The sequence below is a fragment of the Drosophila hydei genome, unplaced genomic scaffold (assembly GCF_003285905.1).
Source record: "Drosophila hydei strain 15085-1641.00,03,60 unplaced genomic scaffold, DhydRS2 tig00008144-arrow-arrow-pilon, whole genome shotgun sequence".
Taxonomy (NCBI): Eukaryota; Metazoa; Arthropoda; class Insecta; order Diptera; family Drosophilidae; genus Drosophila; species Drosophila hydei.
In genome coordinates this window covers 1,036,158-1,054,612 of record NW_022045849.1, presented here as the reverse complement: position 1 = coordinate 1,054,612, position 18,455 = coordinate 1,036,158, and the positions used below count along the sequence as shown (strand labels likewise).

The window sequence follows — 18,455 nt, the reverse complement described above, 5'->3', positions numbered from 1 at the left end:
GACGGAAGAAGAACAAGTGCTGAAAAGATTGACAAACTGAAACGCTCTGGCATAAGCGTCGTAAATGCGTAAATCCCGAGAACTCTAAAAGCTAGAAACTTGAAATTTGAAATATATATACTAGAATACTATAAGCAACAGTAAGTCTATTTATTTTTCCAATAAATTACTTAATGTGCCCAATATAAACTAAAGTCTGGCATTCGACTAGATTTTCGTAGCACAAATTGAATACATTCAAAACTGGAGACATCTAATTTTGAATATCCTAAGAAATATATATTTATAGATTATAAATATTTAATATTTTGAAAATATATCCACTTCAAAATAACAAACTATGGTACCTAGCACAGGGTTCAGCGCAGCTCCCTCAGCTCTCTCGATTTTCTAACTGCTGTTGTACTATGATATATACATATATATATATATATTGTATATATAATATAATATTGAAATTGATTTGCTAATTAGTTTAATGCTCAAACTATTTGTGGAGTACATTTGTTATCGAATAGTCTAATACTCTAAGTTTGCAATTCTCTTAATCGGTGTGAGTAAGAAGTCGTTAAGAGTAAATTTCTTTAACAGATTTGCCATTATTTTGGTTGTGACCCGTATTTAAATAGTTCCTTTTGTAGTTGTGGCCGTAAGATCGCTGATAAATTCTCACAGTGTTTGTGTCTGGATCTGGCCCTACCTTATATATGAGTATAAATTTGTTTTCATTTGCCTTGTTTTGTTTTGTTTCCTTCTTGTAAATTTATTTCTAGATTTTGCTCAAATTACGTCCGTTTGTTTGTTTGCTTCTGGTTTATTTCACTTTCTTGCTCAATGCGAATTTCGAACTATCGAAATTTCCGTTTCTGTTTAGGCTTTTAGAATGGTTTCAGAGGCATCAATTTCGTATGCTATTCATCAGCCTGCCTTCAGTGGGATTCCATATTTCTCATATATTTCATTGGCTTTGATTAATCGGATTTAATAAGTGGCAAATAAATGGGCTGCTGTTCAGATTGTTCTTGGATTTACGGAAATTGTTTACTTAAAGTTTACGCTATAATGTTCCCATGCTGGAATATATATATATATAAAGGTGGGCTTAAATCATGTCAGATTACGGGTTACTTCTTAGTTGAGAATCCTAAATCTCTCTCTGGATTAGCGTAAGGGTTACGTAGATTCTTTGCTGGCTTGTTCCCATTCAAAAGGAAATGAATTTATAAAAAATAATATCTATAGAACTCATCGATTTGGTTAATACTTGTCCATTGCCTAGGCAGGCGGCGAATTCCTGTTGAAATGATATTTTTTTGGTTTTACTGTTACTCTTGGATCGTATCACAAGCAGAAGTCCGTTGGCTCTGCTTAATCCCGTATGAAGACAAATTCATTGTAGTGATTCCAGCGATTCTCCTCGGTGTCGACGCCTGGCTTGGGCTCAGCTGCGGAGCCAGCCGTGCCGGAGCCACAGCTGCCGGCCATGCGATAGCCATGATCGTGCAGATTGTCGAAGGCCTGCTCGATGAAGCAGTGCTTGAGGAAGAAGCGCGAGGTGTAGCGATCGGGACCGCCATGGTCTGGGTCGCGTGATTCGTTGAGCGTATCGCCGAAGACCTCGCGGCACTGGGCCACTCGGCCGCAGACTAGAATCCGCGACAATTTGCGGAACTTGACGTCGGCCAGGCCATCCTTGCCGAACTGGAAGCTGCCCCGATAGCCAATGGTGATGCACCCCGGTGGTCGGGCATCCCGATCGCCCCGTATGCACTCCAGCATCGCGGTCAGCTTGAAGTGCTCGGCCTCGCGCAGCAGGCGCTGCCGCTCGCGGAAGCCTTCCGGCAGATGCAATGCCTTGTCGCGCAAAAAGTCCAATATGTAGCGGAAGAGGACGCCATCGCGGTCCAGAAAATAACGGCCTTTGCTGTCCTTGGCCAGAGAGTCGCGCCCCTCGGGTCCCTCGAACAGCTCGCACAGCAGCGTTGCCTTCTCCTGCAGCAGGGTATTCAGAGTCGTCGTATAGTGGACGCCGCCAACATTTAACTCCACTATTTCGGGCATCTCGATGCTTGCCTTTGCTTCAAATTTCGACTTTAAACTGTTCTGCTTCACTTAGTTACTGTGTTTACAGTTACAATTATTTATAGCTGCCTTCGAGCACATATGGCAAGCCTGAGGCTTTGCTTGACTATTTGGTGTCTCCTTCTTTCTCTCTCTCACACGCACACACGCACTGATTTGCTTGTTGCTGTTGTTGTTCTTGCAATTGCAATTTTTGGCGTTGTTGTTGCTGTTGGTTTTGGCACGCGTTTGTTATTTGCTTTTGAACTTCGTCCGAACGGTTTCCTGTTTTGTCCGCTACGCGCGTCCGCACTCACTCAGCTCTCGTGTCGAACTGGGGGTTGTTCTCGTTGGTGTGCTCTAAAAAGATGTGTGTATGCATTGTAGAAACTGTGCAAAGAGCGCGCCAAAGAGAGCGCAAAAGAGAGAGAGCGGAAAAGACAGAGAGAGCAGCGCATCATTCGGCGCACACGTTACATTTGTTTTGTTATTGAATAATATTTTTGTTTAACAAGTGGTTAAATTCTTCAATTTTTGGGCATGGGCATCTGTCGAATGTATACACATATACAGCCTTGAGAGTTGGATGTGTACTCGACTCTTGCAACACAACGGAACAGGTAATGCGTTTGCTGTTTACAGCACTCATACGCACTGTGTGCCAGCTCAAATTTCAGGCAATCAGAAATTGAAACATCTTTAAACCTCAGTTGGCCATTTTCAGTCATTTTTCGGGTGGCGCTGACAATTTGACACCTTGGCACTGACATTTGCCCATTTGCCCATTTATTCATTTCGCCATCGCTCAGGGGCAGCAAACGTGCCTCGCACGACTAAACGCAACTGGTTGGCCTCGCCCCCTCCTCGAGCTGTGGGTCTCGGTCTGGGTCTAGGACAGAGGCTGAGGCTGAGGCCGCGCTGGCTGCCTGCCAAGTGGACAGCCTGTTGGCAGCATTGTCTGCCTGGATGTTCACCTGTGCTCACCTGTGCCCAGCAGCTCAGCAATGTTAAAAATTCATGTGCCTGTTGACAGACACCGAGCATTGCCTTGGCGATTCAACCAGCTCGACTCGCTGGCCATCAGTTTCGAGGCCGTAGTGCCACAACATTGTACCCATTTGGCCCAAAACACATAATGATCTCAGCTGAATAGTGAACGACTAGAAGATACTCTGCCAGATTCAAGGGGGAGTATTCGAATTTTGTTTGAGCCTAGAAGCATCTCAAATGGAATGGATAAAGTTGAGATTGAACTTAGGAAAACATAAATCTATGTCTCCAGATCATATATATGTGCTCTTATACTCGAATTGGCACATACTCTGATTCTCTTACACTCGTATACCTATACTCGAATACTCGCACGTAGTCCTATATTATTATAGTCGTATGCTCCTTTAGTCTTACTACTCATATAATCTTATGCTCGTCGAAAAGCCTTATTATCTTATATTCGTATTGTCTGATACTCTTATACTCTACACTAGACGTGTGCTCAAATACTCTTATACTCGTATAGTCATACTTTTATGGTCTTATATATATTTTAGTCTAATGTTATAGTCTTTGTATTCGTATTGTCTTATACTCTCAACTCTACTACTCTCATACTCTTATATTATTTTACTACTGATAATATTCTTATATTCTTATTCTCGCATAGTCACATATTTCTAAAGTCTTATACTCATTTAGTCTTATACTCGTTTGCTCTTATATTCTTATATTAGTGCAGTTAAATATTTTGATATCCCTATAACATCAGGTAACCAATTACCCTTATACTCTTTGACTTTTATACTATGATTATCTGATACTCGTATGCTCTTATATCCGCAGACTCTTAAGCTCTTATACTGTAATTCTGCGTTACTCTTATACTTTAAAACGATTTTACTCTCATGCACGTTTAGTCTTATACTCCTTACACTCTTCTCTGCTTATACTCTTAGACTCTTAAAGTCTTATACTCCTATTCTCTTAAGCTCTTCTCTTGCTCCTGATGAAGCATCAGTTTGAACTGAAGCATCATAGCCCATTGACCCATTTACCATTCGTAAAGGGTATTCTATATAATACTTGCTCTGGATCTCTTTCATCAGCTTTAGCAACAGCATTAACGCTTTGACTTTAACGTCGTTTGTGTTTGACTTCAAACACAGCAAGCAACGCACACGCACACACGCACACACACTTAGATATTCCTATAATTGAAGTAAAAACTTTCCCTCTTCAGCAGAAAAAAGAACGCATTTTGTTTACTGCGAATAGTGCTGGGCGCACAAACCCAGAGCCAAACCCTTTTTTTATGCTCGTTTCATTTGTTTGACTTGTTTTTGCCCGCTGACTGAGTTGGTTCATTTCCGTTTCCTGCTGCGCCAGTGCTGTCTCCTCGTGGTTGGCTGTCTCCGTGTGCTGCGTGTGTTTTCCCTGCTTATCAGTTGCCTGGGTCACCTTGCCCCCTTGCCCCCTTGCCACTACACATTGCTGTGGCTTCTCTGCGATGTCGAAATTGTGGTTTTTTAGCAACGCATTAAGATGGCAGCAACAATTTACGCGCCATTACGCGGCACGTGAGAGAGGCAGACAGCGAGAATGACAGAGATAGAAGAGAACATGAGTACTTTTGCGGCCAGTGGGGAGTGTGTGGCGCGCCTCCATCTATGCGGCGCTTATGGCTGCGGTCTGCGGCTCACTCGCCGCAGGGACAAACTCGGGCGTTGCGCAATCGTCTCCGTTGGATGCTTTTTGGCTGCCTCGAAATTGATTTTGTTTGCCTATCTTTGAGTGTGTCTCAGTGTGTGTGTGTGTGTGTGTGTGTCTTTGCTTGTAGCATTCTGTGTTGACAACACGAGTCGAGTCGCTGTCGCTTCGGTGGCCACAGCAGAAAAGCTGCTCACGTGCTTCAGCTGATTGGTTTGTTTACCTTTTAGCGAGGCTCATCAAAATATCAAAATTACCCGTAGGAACACAGCATTTTGGGGCAATAACAAGATGTTCGCATAATCTATGCAAATTTGTATTAAATATTTATCATGTTTAGGCTACAAATTCAGCAAAGTTTTAAATAGCTGAAGAAATATCAAAATATTGCGAATATATCATAGACAAATAAATGCAATGAGTACACTGAGTGTGAGTAAGCAGAGTATATTGGCTTTGGGAAGAGGCAGAGTAAGACCCGATGAAGAGTATAAATATGCTTAAAGAGGAGGCTGAGCTGAGTCCGTTTGGCCTAGACACTTTCGATTACATCAGCTTGATCTAGCCGTTTCAAGCTGTCCGGACGTCTGTTCAGGTATCTCCGAGTCGGATACTCCTACCGAGAACACATTTACTATTTCTCATTCACACTATCAGCTAGATCTAGCCACTTTCGTTAGTCCGTCTGGGTAGCTCCTAGTCAGTCACTTCAGACTCCGCCCTTCCGTCCGTCAAGGTATTTCCCAGTCGAATACTCCCGACAACAGTATACTTAATTCTGCTTCATTGCACTACACATTCGCACAGTTGCACAATAAATAGAAAATAGAAAATAAGAAATAGAAAAACAGAAACACAGAAAAGAACGCACAAATCGATATCCAAAACAGAAATTCGTATCTCAAGGTTTACGTCTGTCAATCAAATCTTTGGTGCAAATTGCGAATTTGATTTCGTGTGCAACGATTTTGCTCAATGCCAATTCCAATTCCAATGCAAATGCCATGACGAGTAGCACTTGTCAACAGGGGAATGCCAAGGCAAACACACAGAGACACCCACCCACACACACTCGAGCTTCGATTCTCATAAAGAGACACAAACACATTTGCCCGGGAATTGGCAGTTCTTAAATATTGACGCAACTAATGTATGGGGAATTACGATTGTTGATATTGTCGCAGGCAATTGAATAAAATGGAAGAGAGCTGGGGTGGAGGTGGAGCTGGAGATGGATGAGCTGAGGAAGCCCAGGCGAACGATTAGCCGAGTAGCTGCTATTGATTTACACCGTGGTTGGTGTAGCCATTGATGACTGTGGCCATTGTGCGCCACGGATAATTGCCACAAGTTGAAGGCTGCTCGCAAGAAGCGTGACAAAAACTCAATGGATAGAGATGAGCAGATGTCAATTAAGTGGAGAATTAGTTCGATTTAGAGGGGTGAGGGGTGGCTTATTGAAAAGAGGTTGAACTGGGGCAAGGTCAACAAAATGCTAAAATTCTGTTGAATTTTTAAAGCCAATGTATCATATAGAGATCGATCTGTTGACATTCAGCTGGGATTTACAGGTTTAACTTGGCAATCTTGGCTCTTAAATAGTATATAAAAAGGCTAAATATGTCTTGGAAAAGGCTAAACTGACAGCTCTGTGCACCGCAGCTCCTCGGCTGTGTATGCAGCCACTAGATACACGCGCTGCTGTCTCTCTGCAATGGAATGCAAATGTGTGACGGGCTGCTGGGCAATTTAACACCATGCAGTGCTCGTTCGCAAGGCGTGAAGGCGCCGCGGGGCAGGACGTGCTTGGCAATAGATTTAATGGCACTCGCTGCCTGGGCTGGACTGCATGCTGGCATGTAAATAAAAAATGCATAAGTATGCAGCGAACAGCAACAAACAAAAAACGTGGCGAAAAGGAGCAGAGGATGGAAACGTGGGCAAACATCACAGTATTTGAATAAGCGAGTAAGCGAGAGAGTGAGCGAGATAGCTAGAGCGAACAGAGACAGGCAGTTTGTCTGAATGTGCGCTATCGTAGAAGCTGATTTTATTTACTGCCTTCAGCAACAGTTTGGCAGCTGTGAAAGCTTCTCTCCCCCACCCCACATCCTCTCTTCTCTCTCTTATAAATAATGTTGCATGCTGCACTGGCGCTGCATATGAAGGACATTCCCGAAAGTGCTCGCATGTAGCTGTTACATGTAGCATGCGGCTATAAATAGACGCATTCGTTAAAAAAGAGAGACTCTTGCTTTCCACAATTTAAGTGGATTATTCAGAGCTGACAAAGTTAATGCCATTCATTCAGGCTCAAGCTGTGTGTGTGTTGCATGTGCTCTCAAAAATACTCAAGTTGTGATATGAAAATCGCATTAAGAATTATTTTTGGCAACATTAAAATTGCAACGAATAATTGATAATCTATAGTCACTAAAAGAGTGCACATTGCTACTATTGCTACTCTTTTTAAGCTATAATCAGTTGAGAATTGTAAGTGCAAATTCTTGCATGAAACTGAGACTAAGCAAATAAAGCCAGTTGTCTGTCTATATTGTCGTCCCTTTTCAATATAGAGAACAAGTCGCTATGCTTAAATGACAGCGCCAACGAGCTCAATTCGCCTTTCATTTGTCACATATGCCCACGGCACAATTCGCCGTTGACAGTTCAGTCTAGGCTTTGCTTATTGCATTTTTTTGTCAGGCAGCAGGCGAGCTCATGCATGATAGCACTTACCCACAGCAGAGATTCGCCGTAAAATACTCAGTTTAAAGGATTTGCTTGTAACACATTCGGAATTCATGCGTAGCACAGTCGTAAACACAATACATTTAATTATATTTATAAAAACAATAGTAGCAAAATCAATAGCGCAACACATAAACGATAATTGTTAAATGTGTTTAACAATTAATAAAATTTAATTACATTTCGGCAATAAATTACAATTCAGAAAACACTAGACACATTTTGCAGCGAATTCATGCGTCACTACAACTTGCAATTCGCCTTTCATCCAAAGCACTTAGCCACAAGCTCGCTGTCTACTCTGCAGCCATTGCAATCAGACGCTTTGCCTGCAAGACATTCTGCGGCGAATAGCCGTTCGCCTCTCAACTCAATCAACACTAATTCGCCGTCTACATTCGTTGCAGTCGTTGCAGGCAGTCGTAAATGCAAAACTATAAATTAAATTTAGCTCTGCCATAAAAGTCGGAAACAAAAGAAAAATTTCAACACAAAAGCGCTAATTGTTGAGTGCACTTCAAAAAGTAATTAACAAATTGATTAATAATTGCATTTAACAGTTTCAGCAGCAGCTGCAATCAGCCATCCGATGCCAGAACAATTCTCTGCGAAGGCACGGCCCAAGCGCCCACTGGCCAGCTGGACCATTTTGCTGATTTCTCTATGCAGCCTCACAAGTCTCCTGGACAGCTGTCGAGCCGAGCGAACCAACGTGGGTGAGTTGAGCAGTTGAAACAAAAAACTCAAAAACATTTTATGGCTTTTTTCCACTAAAAATGATTATGCAATACGCAATTTCGGCTGTTTGCCATGCAAATATGCCTCGCACTTGTGTGAGTGCATTGCTCAATCTGTGTGTGTGCGTATTTTTATGCCCCACTGAAACATGTGGCACAGCATCGGCCTCATCCGCGGCAGTCTACAAATGCGGCGAATTGGTCGCAGCATTTGTTTTGGCCATATAAAATTCGTAAATAGAATTTGCATAGCAAAACAAATTCAAAGCGCACAAAAAAAAAACAAATTATATTTAGCTTTAGGCATTATTAATGGCTGCACTGTGCTCGTTTGTGCACTCAAAGCGGGCATATTCGCTTTGTGCAATGTGCATCGGACTAAAGGTAGAGCTAATGACACGATATTTGATTTGTATACTATATATAGTATAGTATAATATAGTATAGTATAGTATAATATAGTATAGTATAGTATAATATAGTATTGTATAGTATAGTATAGTATAGTATATATATTGTATTGCATATATATGCCTACTGGTCACTTTTACAGGATTGTTATAGAGTTTATACATTGATTGACCCCTACGGGGCTGTTGTTTTATATAGATGGAAATGAAGGTATTATCGCCTGAGAATCGAAGAGAACAGCTTTCATATTTTTACATTTCGAGTTATAAAATTTCAGATCTCAAGAGATTACCCAATAATTCTAACTAAAAATTGTAAATAGTTTTTATGATCAAGCTCTTCAAACCGGACCTACTCTACAAATATATGTATATATGACATAGTCTGTCCATTAGGGCGTGGCTTCAATCATGCACAATTTGAATCATATGTAATCCTATTGAACTACTCTATATATGTATATATATATACTATATAGTGCGCCCATTAGGAAGCGGCGCAGTCTTACTCCTAGATTGCTTCATTGACCTACTCTACAAATAGATATATATAACATAGAAAGTTATAAATACGATACATAAGATTTCCATTAGATCGCAGCCAATCGATAAATATCGATTTTTGTTTACATTCAACATTAGTTGAACGAGCATCAAACAGTCAGACTCACTTGTTGCTTGCTTGCCTCAGGTCTTATCTTCGAGAACACCAATCCGGATCTAGAGAAAATATTCCACCTGGCCATTGAGAAGGCGAACGAGCAGAACGAGGAGCTGAATCTGCATGGCGTGGCCGTTGCCATCGAGCCGAACAATGCATTCGAGACATCCAAGAAGCTGTGCAAAATGCTCAGGGTAGGCAGGCCACAGAGCCACAGAGCTACAGAGCTTGTCCTCTGCTATAATCGACCAATAAATTCTAGCAACATTTGGTGGCTGTCTTTGGACCCAGCTCTAATATGGCCGCACGGCATGCGCTGAGCATCTGTGATGCCAAGGAGCTGCCCTTTCTGGACACGCGCTGGGACTTCGAGGCCCAGTTGCCGACGATCAATCTGCACCCACATCCGGCTCAGCTGGCCGTGGCGCTCAAGGACCTGGTCACTGCCCTGGGCTGGGAGAGTTTCACCATCATCTACGAGTCGGGCGAGTATCTGGCGACGGTCAACGAGCTGCTGCAGATGTACGGCACGACGGGGCCGACGATAACTCTTAGACGCTATGACCTGGATCTCAATGGCAACTATCGCAACGTGCTGCGACGCATACGCAACTCCGAGGACGACTCGTTCGTGGTCGTCGGCTCGCTGGACACGCTGCCCGAGTTCTTCAAGCAGGTGCAGCAGGTGGGTCTGCTCACCAGCGACTATCGCTACATCATTGGCAACCTAGACTGGCATACCATGGACCTGGAGGCCTATCAGCACGCTGACTCCAACATCACTGGCCTGCGCCTCGTCTCGCCCGACAACGAGCAGGTGCTCGAGGTGGCCAAGGCGCTCTACGAGAGCGAGGAGCCCTTCCAGAACGGTAAATCAAAGCCAATCTCAATTTGATCACAATTTCAATTTGTCGATTGAGCTGGCCGCTGCTGCACAGCGAAATGATAAATGCAAATGGAGATTGAACCATTTATGGCTGTTACGTAACCTTAATGTCGTTTAGTATACCCTGAGAACATGGCCAATCGATGGAACTGGGTCGATTGACTCGGTGCTAGCGCTTGGCAGGCCATAACAAAAATATGTGAACTCTATATGAAACAGGAGCTGCATCTATCTGGCCTTGTCTAGCTGCCCCTCTGTCTAGCCATGAGCTTATCCAGCTCGAGAACTACAAAAGCCAGAGAGCTGACATCGGAAATATATATTCTTGTATATTGTATGTAGCTTAGTTGCAACATTTTTCTTCGATAACCTGTGACACTTTTCTATAATCGATAAATATCGATGCTTGCTTTTTCGAGCATTTCTTTAAGACTAGGGAAGCTGGAGTTACCAAATCTTATAATGCATGCCTAAATTGTGAATATTTTCTGTTTGAGATGTCTCTCTAAATTCCTTTACATAATTTAAAGAAAAAACTGAGCTGAGGTAACCCACTACATTTGAATGAAATAAGCATATCCTGAAAGTTTCATTAAGATCGTGTGCTGAGAGCGCAAGTTCTCATAGCTGAGGCCAAGCTTGAGGGCATCTGCTAGTCGGCCTTCCTCACTCATTTGCACTGTTGCAGTGTCGTGCCCTCTGACCAACAGCATGGCCCTCATCTACGATGGCATCCAGCTGCTGGCCGAGACATACAAACATGTTAACTTCCGACCCATAACGCTCAGCTGCGGCGACGACAGTGCCTGGGACAAGGGCTACACGCTCGTCAACTACATGAAGTCGGTGAGTCGGAATATGGCAGCAGAACGATTCATAAAACATAAACATGTGTACGTCCCTCTCTCCCTCTCTGTGTAGTTGTCGCTGAATGGCCTCACGGGGCAAATCCATTTCGACTATGAGGGACTGCGCACGGACTTTCAGCTGGAGGTCGTCGAGCTGGGCGTCTCGGGCATGCAGCAAATTGGCCAGTGGAGCAGCGCGGATGGCTTTCAGATGAATCGTCCAGCTCCAGCGCACACACTCGAGCCAGACATGCGCTCGCTGATGAACAAGAGCTTTGTGGTCGTCACAGCCATTGTAGGTGGCCTGATGTGGATGTTGCATAAATAAAATATCTGACGCAAGAATTTCTCGCACTGCAGAGCGAGCCGTACGGCATGCTGAAGGAAACCGCCGACAAGATGGAGGGCAATGCTCAGTTCGAGGGCTTCGGCATCGAGTTGATTGATGAGCTCTCCAAGAAGCTCGGCTTCAGCTACACCTTCTACTTGCAGCCGGACAACAAATACGGCGGCATCGATCCCAAGACCGGCGAGTGGAACGGCATGCTGCGCGAGATAATAGACAACGTGAGTGCCTGCCTCGGGCTAATGCCAATAAATCCAAATCCAACTACAGCCCCTACCCAGCCACCCAGCATCGTTCATCCCCATTATGTGCCCCTGGGCACTGATTTATTGTCACGATTTTTAATTTATTTTCAATTAAGTTTCGAAGCTTCGTCATAATTTATTAAATTTCCAATTCGCTTGAATATTCATAATGCATTTCCCGGTCAATAAATTGTGTTTAAGAATTGATTGGCTGCTCCGCGGCTCCACTGCGTATGCGCAATATTTCCAATTTGTCATTTGCCATTTGCAATTAACAACGTTCAGCGAAAGTAATTGGGAATTAATGAGTGTAATGCAATTTTGATAACATTATTAATTAGCGCGCTGACATGGGCATAACTGATTTGACCATGACGTCAGAGCGAGAGAGCGGCGTGGACTTTACCATTCCCTTCATGAATCTAGGTGAGTCAACCCGACCCCACGCACACTCTATTCTTCTCTTCTCTTCTCTTCTCTTCTCTCTCCCAGGCATTGCCATTTTATTTCGCAAGCCGATGAAGGAACCCCCCAAGCTGTTCTCGTTTATGTCTCCGTTCTCTGGCGAGGTTTGGCTTTGGCTGGGTCTCGCTTACATGGGTGTATCTATTAGCATGTTTGTGCTGGGCCGCATGTCTCCCGCCGAGTGGGACAATCCCTATCCCTGCATTGAGGAGCCCACAGAGCTGGAGAATCAATTCAGCTTTGCCAACTGCCTTTGGTTCTCCATTGGCGCCTTACTGCAGCAGGGTTCCGAGCTGGCTCCCAAGTAGGTGTCCTCTATACACAGTTGCCCCCAGCTTCTACCAACTTTCAGCTTGAATGCAGAGCCTTTTCAACACGTGCCGTTGCCTCCTCTTGGTGGTTCTTCACGCTCATTTTGGTCTCCTCCTACACTGCAAACCTGGCCGCCTTTCTCACTGTCGAGTCGCTCGTGACGCCCATAGAGGATGCTGATGACCTGTCGGAGAACAAGGGCGGCGTCAACTATGGCGCAAAGAACGGTGGCAGCACCTTTACTTTCTTTAAGGTGAGCAGATAAGCTAGCTACTCTAACTAGGACTAGACTTCCTGTCCACTGTCTAGGACGCCAAGTATCCCACCTACCAGAAGATGTACGAGTTCATGAAGGATAATCCCCAGTATATGACGAACTCCAATCAAGAAGGCGTCGATCGCGTCGAGAATAGCAACTACGCCTTTCTCATGGAGTCCACCACAATCGAGTACATCACAGAACGGCGCTGCACACTCACCCAGGTGGGGGCTCTGCTGGATGAGAAGGGCTACGGCATAGCCATGCGAAAGAGTAAGTAATTCCTAGCAGAGACGGGTAACTCCTAGTCGGTCACACCCACCTAAGGCACGCTTAATGCATTATAAATCTGGGAATTTCGCAGACTGGCCGTATCGCGATGTCTTGAGCCAGGCCATACTCGAGATGCAGGAGCAGGGCTTGCTGACCAAAATGAAGACGAAGTGGTGGAAGGAGAAGCGTGGCGGAGGCGCCTGCTCGGTAAGTGCTCACATATCCGAAAAGACTTTAGCCTTTTCCCACGGGTATGAATGTGTCTGAGTCTGAGTCTGTGTGTGTGTGTGTCTCTGTGTGTGGGCACAGGATGCAGGCGATGAGGCTGGAGCTCTGGCCCTCGAGATAAGCAATCTGGGCGGCGTTTACTTGGTGCTGGGCGTGGGCGCCGCCTTTGGCGTCTTGGTATCCGTGCTGGAGATGTTGCTGGGCGTCAAGGAGCGCAGCACCGAGAATAAGGTACAATCAATGCTTGAAGGCTTTTAAGGCAACCAATACGCTTTACTATGTAGTTGGCCTCTATCCCATTACACACACTCGCACACACACACACACTCAGAGAAAAGCTCGGGACGAAACACAATTGTTGACATTGACAATGACTGCAGGAGGAAGTCAATTCGGATGCCTCCTCATTGGGCTTTGCGAATCTAGGCGGCGTTTATCTTGTCATGTTCGTGGGCAGCTGTTTTGCCAGCGTTTATGGGTTGATTAACTGCGTGCTCAGCAGCTACTGGACCGCACGAGAGAACAAGGTAACAAAGGCGGAAAACATGGAGGCTCCATAAATATAAATATATATATATATCTGCACACTATATATAGATATATATATATATTTATATACATGTCTGCTCAGATATTAACAGCTCGCCCGTTGGACGGAAAGTTAATTGTGTCGTGACTAAAAATGGGCATGCCGAAGGTCAAACTGTAACTTCAATAACGAATATTTCTCAACAGCTTCCACATGGACTTATGGAGCTACTCGAAATACATTAAAATTGCAATTTAACTCAATCCCAAACCTAATTCTCAGCTCATTCATTCACATTTTCTAGTTGTTCCATTTGCTTGGCATGTCAATTTAAGGAAGTTTTATATATTTAGGAAGTATTTGTAAGGTATTAACAGAGTTTTGTATTTGGCCAGGTTAACTTCAAGGATGAGCTGCTTGATGAACTGCGCTTCATTATCCAATGTTCGGGCAATACCAAGGCGGTTAAGTATCCCAAGAACTCTGGCAGCAGCTCCGGCTCGAGTGCCAGCTCCAAGTCGAAGGGCTCCTCTCTATCTGTGGACACGCTACCAGAGGATCCATCGGATGCCGATGTGGAGGCAGTCAGAGAAAGGCGTGCCACTCATGCTAAAAAGTAGCTGGCATTGAATTTACTTAAATAGTAGTGTTATCTGAGCTTATTTTCATGGTTATTAAACTTGTTTAGAAGTTTTTATTTAAGCTTTTTCGCTCAAATTTCTTTAGGTACAAGGAAAAGAAAGAATTTCCCAGGTTAAGCACTGCGCCATCTATGTGTGAAACTTACAAAATTGCTAATATGATGGGCGCCATCTGTGTGCGATTGTAAATATAGAGCTTCGTTGTTAAGTAAGTTACTCAGCACATAGATGGCGCCATGCCAACTGACAGCGAATTAACCAATTTAAATATTGAATAAATATGAATTGATTATAAATTTAAGAGCATTAAAACACATTTTATATTTTTTAAATACCAATATATTTAATAGGTTTTAATAATATTGCATATTCGAATATAATGTCATATGTAATAACATACACACACAATATATTTGTTTTTGTTTTTGTTTTTGTTTTATTTTCTTTGTATATCCGCTTTCCGTTTCTGGTAGACACTTAGAAGTTGAAAAGGTAAAATTGTACGATGTTTTCGTATATAATATATATGTATGTATATATATATATATATAGGTCAATGTATTATATATAGTATATACCCCTTGCTTGAATGTTTTTCTTTGTATCTGGTATGTACTTTAGTTTGTGTAAGCTTCCGATGTGTTTGTATATATATGTATGATTTGTATAGTACAGGATTAACATCCACTGAAGTAAGTATTAACTAGCTATACTGTATTTCATTTTATATAAACACATATCAACTAAGCACACACACACACACACTCTCACACACACGCACACTCAATCAACTAATGAGGCGATAAGATATTGCTAGTATTTTCTTAATACATTTTGATTAATTTAGTTTATTTGGTTTTTTGATTACTCGAACTTCACTGAAAATCATTTGCAAGTTCCTTTCAGTATATATATATCCTGTATATATATTTTAGATATAATTTTCTTTGCATTTAGTTTGCATTTAACTACTCAAAAACTTTGAATAACAATCAAAATATATAAAATGGATGCTAAATAAAACATTTGTGTTTTACTGTATACTATATATTTATATGTAACATATAGATACAATTTCTGTCAATTTCAACAAAAGCATTTGATTATGATTATTAGGAATTATTATTATTAGGAAAAGGCATAATCGGAGAAGCAAATCAAATTTGTTAAGATTTAGTAATCGAGAATCAGACTAAATACGCATCTGATATCCGAAACCAGAATAGCCATAGAAGTATTATAACCCAAGAGTGTAGATCCTCTCCCATTCTCCTTATCTTTTTTCCACTTTCTCTCTTCTCCTTTAACTGGCATCCTCTCTTACTATATTACTTTACTCCCTTACCTCTCCAACTCAGTTCTCTGAGTCATTTGTATTTTATTCTCCATCTCTAACTCCTGCTATTGACTTTCATTTGATTATTCTCTTTCACTCTCACACACTTTTACTTCCACTCTAGATCTCTCTATCTCCTTCTCAGCCAATCACCTCTTTTTTACTTCAACTCTCTGCCTCTATGGCTCTGTCGTTTTTCACGCTTTCCCTTTGTCACTTTTCTGCTTTCTTTATATTGCTATCTCTCTTACTCTATCTCTCTCTCTCTCTCTTAGATTCCCTTCCCTTCTCCTTCTCTCTTTGTCTTACTCTTTTACCCATCCTCTCTTCCTCTGCCTCTCTTACTTAAGAGTTAGTTGAACCTCCGCAAGTGTAGTCTGATTCTTGGTTAGTAAATCTCCTATAAAAAGAAATGTATTGCTTGTACGATCGTCTCGATCTTTCCAGGGTATTTTTACATATATGTCTAATCCAAACTTGTCAAATATATGCCCAGCAGAGATCTTTTACCCGAGTTGGTGTATAAATAATGTTTGTTTGTTTGTTGTTCATTTCGAAGGGATCATAGTTCGCCCTCTTTGTTGATCGTGAATAGTTTCGGTGGGTGTGTCAACGTTGTAGTTAAAAATATAAATGTAGCATAGAAATATATGTTCGAAATTATGGTTCTCATATGGTTGATATAGTGTTCATTCAGTAAGTCTCATAGAGTTTTGATATTTTGGTGGCATTTTGTCTGTAGACTTTTTGGTTCAAATAAAATTTAATTAAGCATGTTTAGATTTTAATTGTTCTTCTCCTTTTTCTTTCTCTTGTTCAAATGTTCAAATGTTCAAATTTTGGTAAGCTCGTAGAATTTGTAATTGGTCTCGTATAAACGCATTTGCATAGTTTTTGGTAGGTTTGGCTAAAGCTAAAACATAGTTAATATATCTGTTATTATTCGAATTTTAAACTTAACTCCACTTCTTCTCTTCTTCTGGTTTTTGGGGTGTTAATTACACATTGCATAGGACTTAAAGCTTTAATTTTTGCTAAACATATAGCTACATATATATATATGATTCCTTTTCGTGTTTGGGTTTGGAAAAATAGTTTTGCTACAAAGAGTTTTGGAGTGTCGAGGAACCATAGCAAATGATCCTGAGTTATTTTTTGTTATACTTGAATATATTTTTACTTTCCATAGTTATACGAGTATAATTGGTGTTTCCTTCAAAAAGTGTCAAGAAATTTAGTTTCAATTTAATTTCTGGGAACATTTCCCTTATATTGTCTAACTATACAAGTTATTTAAAGAGTTATGCTCGTTCACGCAGTTAACAAAGGGTATATTAGTGCCAGACAATATCTATCTATATATGTCTGCATAGAACGGATCTGTAGTTTGGAATTTTGATTATGTTTGATCGAGCTTATAAGAATACTAGAAAAATTGTAGATTGAATTTAATCTACAGATTCAGTAACAAATTTTAAAGGATTATAGTTAGTCTTCTCTTCAGCAAGATCTAAGTAGAGCGGAAAGCAGATATTTAGCTGTTTCGCTTTGTGAACGAGTATTAAGCAGTCGGTTACGCCCGACTGCAAAGTTCTTACTTGTTTAATATTGAAATATGTCTAGAGATGTATATGAATAAGATTTTAATTTAATTTAGGTTTACTTTTAGTTATATATTAATATTGAACATAGGAAAATCAAGCAGAGAAACGAGGGAATACTTATGAATATTATACGAAATATAAATTTATATGAAACGAAAAATTTGAAATTTGAAATTAATAAGGACTTATAAATGTATTCAATTAATAATTCATAATTTTTTTATCTATGTCAAATTTTTTATATATATTTATGTGATTTCAAAATATATAAGACTTTCATTTTTCCACAAGTTAGCTAAAAATTGCTTTTAAGTAAATGTATTAAATTCTTAAAAGTGTTAAAAAACATATGAAAATTATTGAAATTTTTGTGTTTCCTAACTTAAAAAAAATATTCTGAAAAACTTAAGTATTTAAGAATTTTAAAAAATTTAAGAGGATTTTTTTTCAAATTTTGTTGTCATCTTCAAATTTATCATATTTTTTTAAATTTTAGAGAAAGTTTTAAATTGTAGGAATTTTTGTAAGTTTTGAATAAATTTGGAAATTTTTTAAACTGTAGGAAATTTTACAAATTTAAGCAAATTTACAATTTTTTGAAAATTTTGAATTATTTAGAAATTTATTTTTAGATTTTAGCAAATTTTAATTGAAGATATTTTTAATTTTGTTTTTTATTTTTAAATTTTAGAAAATTGTCAATTTTGGAAATTTTTGGAAAGTATAGGGAATATTTCCAATTTGTATTGAAAATGTAAAATTTTTTTAATGTGGAATTTTAAAACATTTTTAATTTTTAAGACATTTTAGAAATTATTAAAATTTTAGAATATTGCAATTTCTATTTTTCTTTCTTGAAAATTTTGGTTTTTGTTTGAAATCTTATGAAAATAGCCTAGAAAATGATTGAAGTGGGGAAATTGAGTACTGTATAAGTTTATAGAAAATGGAATTGCTCAAATAATTTATAAGAAATTGAACAGAAATGCAGTAGACGCATGGATGTGGCTGACTCACACATACACAGCTAATATATGTGGCTAATGCTCTATATAATGTTGCTTGTGGCATGAAGGACATTCAATACTTGAGTTGTACATTATTCGCGTATGTTAAGTTTAGTTTTTAGTTTATTTTGTGTTTTGTTTTTGTTTTGTTTT

At 40.6% G+C, this 18,455-nt stretch overlaps 2 protein-coding genes across 4 annotated transcripts; one reads left to right on the top strand and one right to left on the bottom strand.

Moving 5' to 3' along the window:
- Positions 1-390: 390 nt before the first annotated feature.
- On the bottom strand, positions 391-2,267 carry LOC111599852 (BTB/POZ domain-containing protein KCTD12). Its single transcript, XM_023315661.2, has one exon. The coding sequence runs from the start codon at positions 2,059-2,061 to the stop codon at positions 1,369-1,371; it is 693 nt and encodes a 230-aa protein (XP_023171429.2). The 5' UTR covers positions 2,062-2,267; the 3' UTR covers positions 391-1,368.
- A 5,443-nt stretch (positions 2,268-7,710) lies between these two features.
- Positions 7,711-14,378, top strand: LOC111599767 (glutamate receptor ionotropic, kainate 2). Of its 3 annotated transcripts, none has more exons than XM_023315527.2 (14): positions 7,711-8,020; positions 8,076-8,231; positions 9,354-9,517; positions 9,586-10,192; positions 10,898-11,055; positions 11,131-11,352; positions 11,418-11,624; positions 11,990-12,074; positions 12,141-12,417; positions 12,477-12,678; positions 12,735-12,957; positions 13,049-13,164; positions 13,267-13,416; positions 14,110-14,378. In XM_023315527.2, exons 2-14 carry the CDS (start codon positions 8,105-8,107, stop codon positions 14,332-14,334), a joined length of 2,763 nt encoding a protein of 920 aa, XP_023171295.2. In that variant the 5' UTR covers positions 7,711-8,020; positions 8,076-8,104; the 3' UTR covers positions 14,335-14,378. The 3 variants fall into 3 exon arrangements, with proteins under 3 accessions (XP_023171295.2, XP_030081676.1, XP_023171303.2); XM_030225816.1 differs by lacking the exon at positions 14,110-14,378 and adding an exon at positions 13,470-13,634; XM_023315535.2 differs by lacking the exon at positions 13,267-13,416 and adding an exon at positions 13,566-13,712 and having other exon boundaries at positions 7,713-8,020.
- The last annotated feature ends 4,077 nt before the right edge of the window (positions 14,379-18,455 follow it).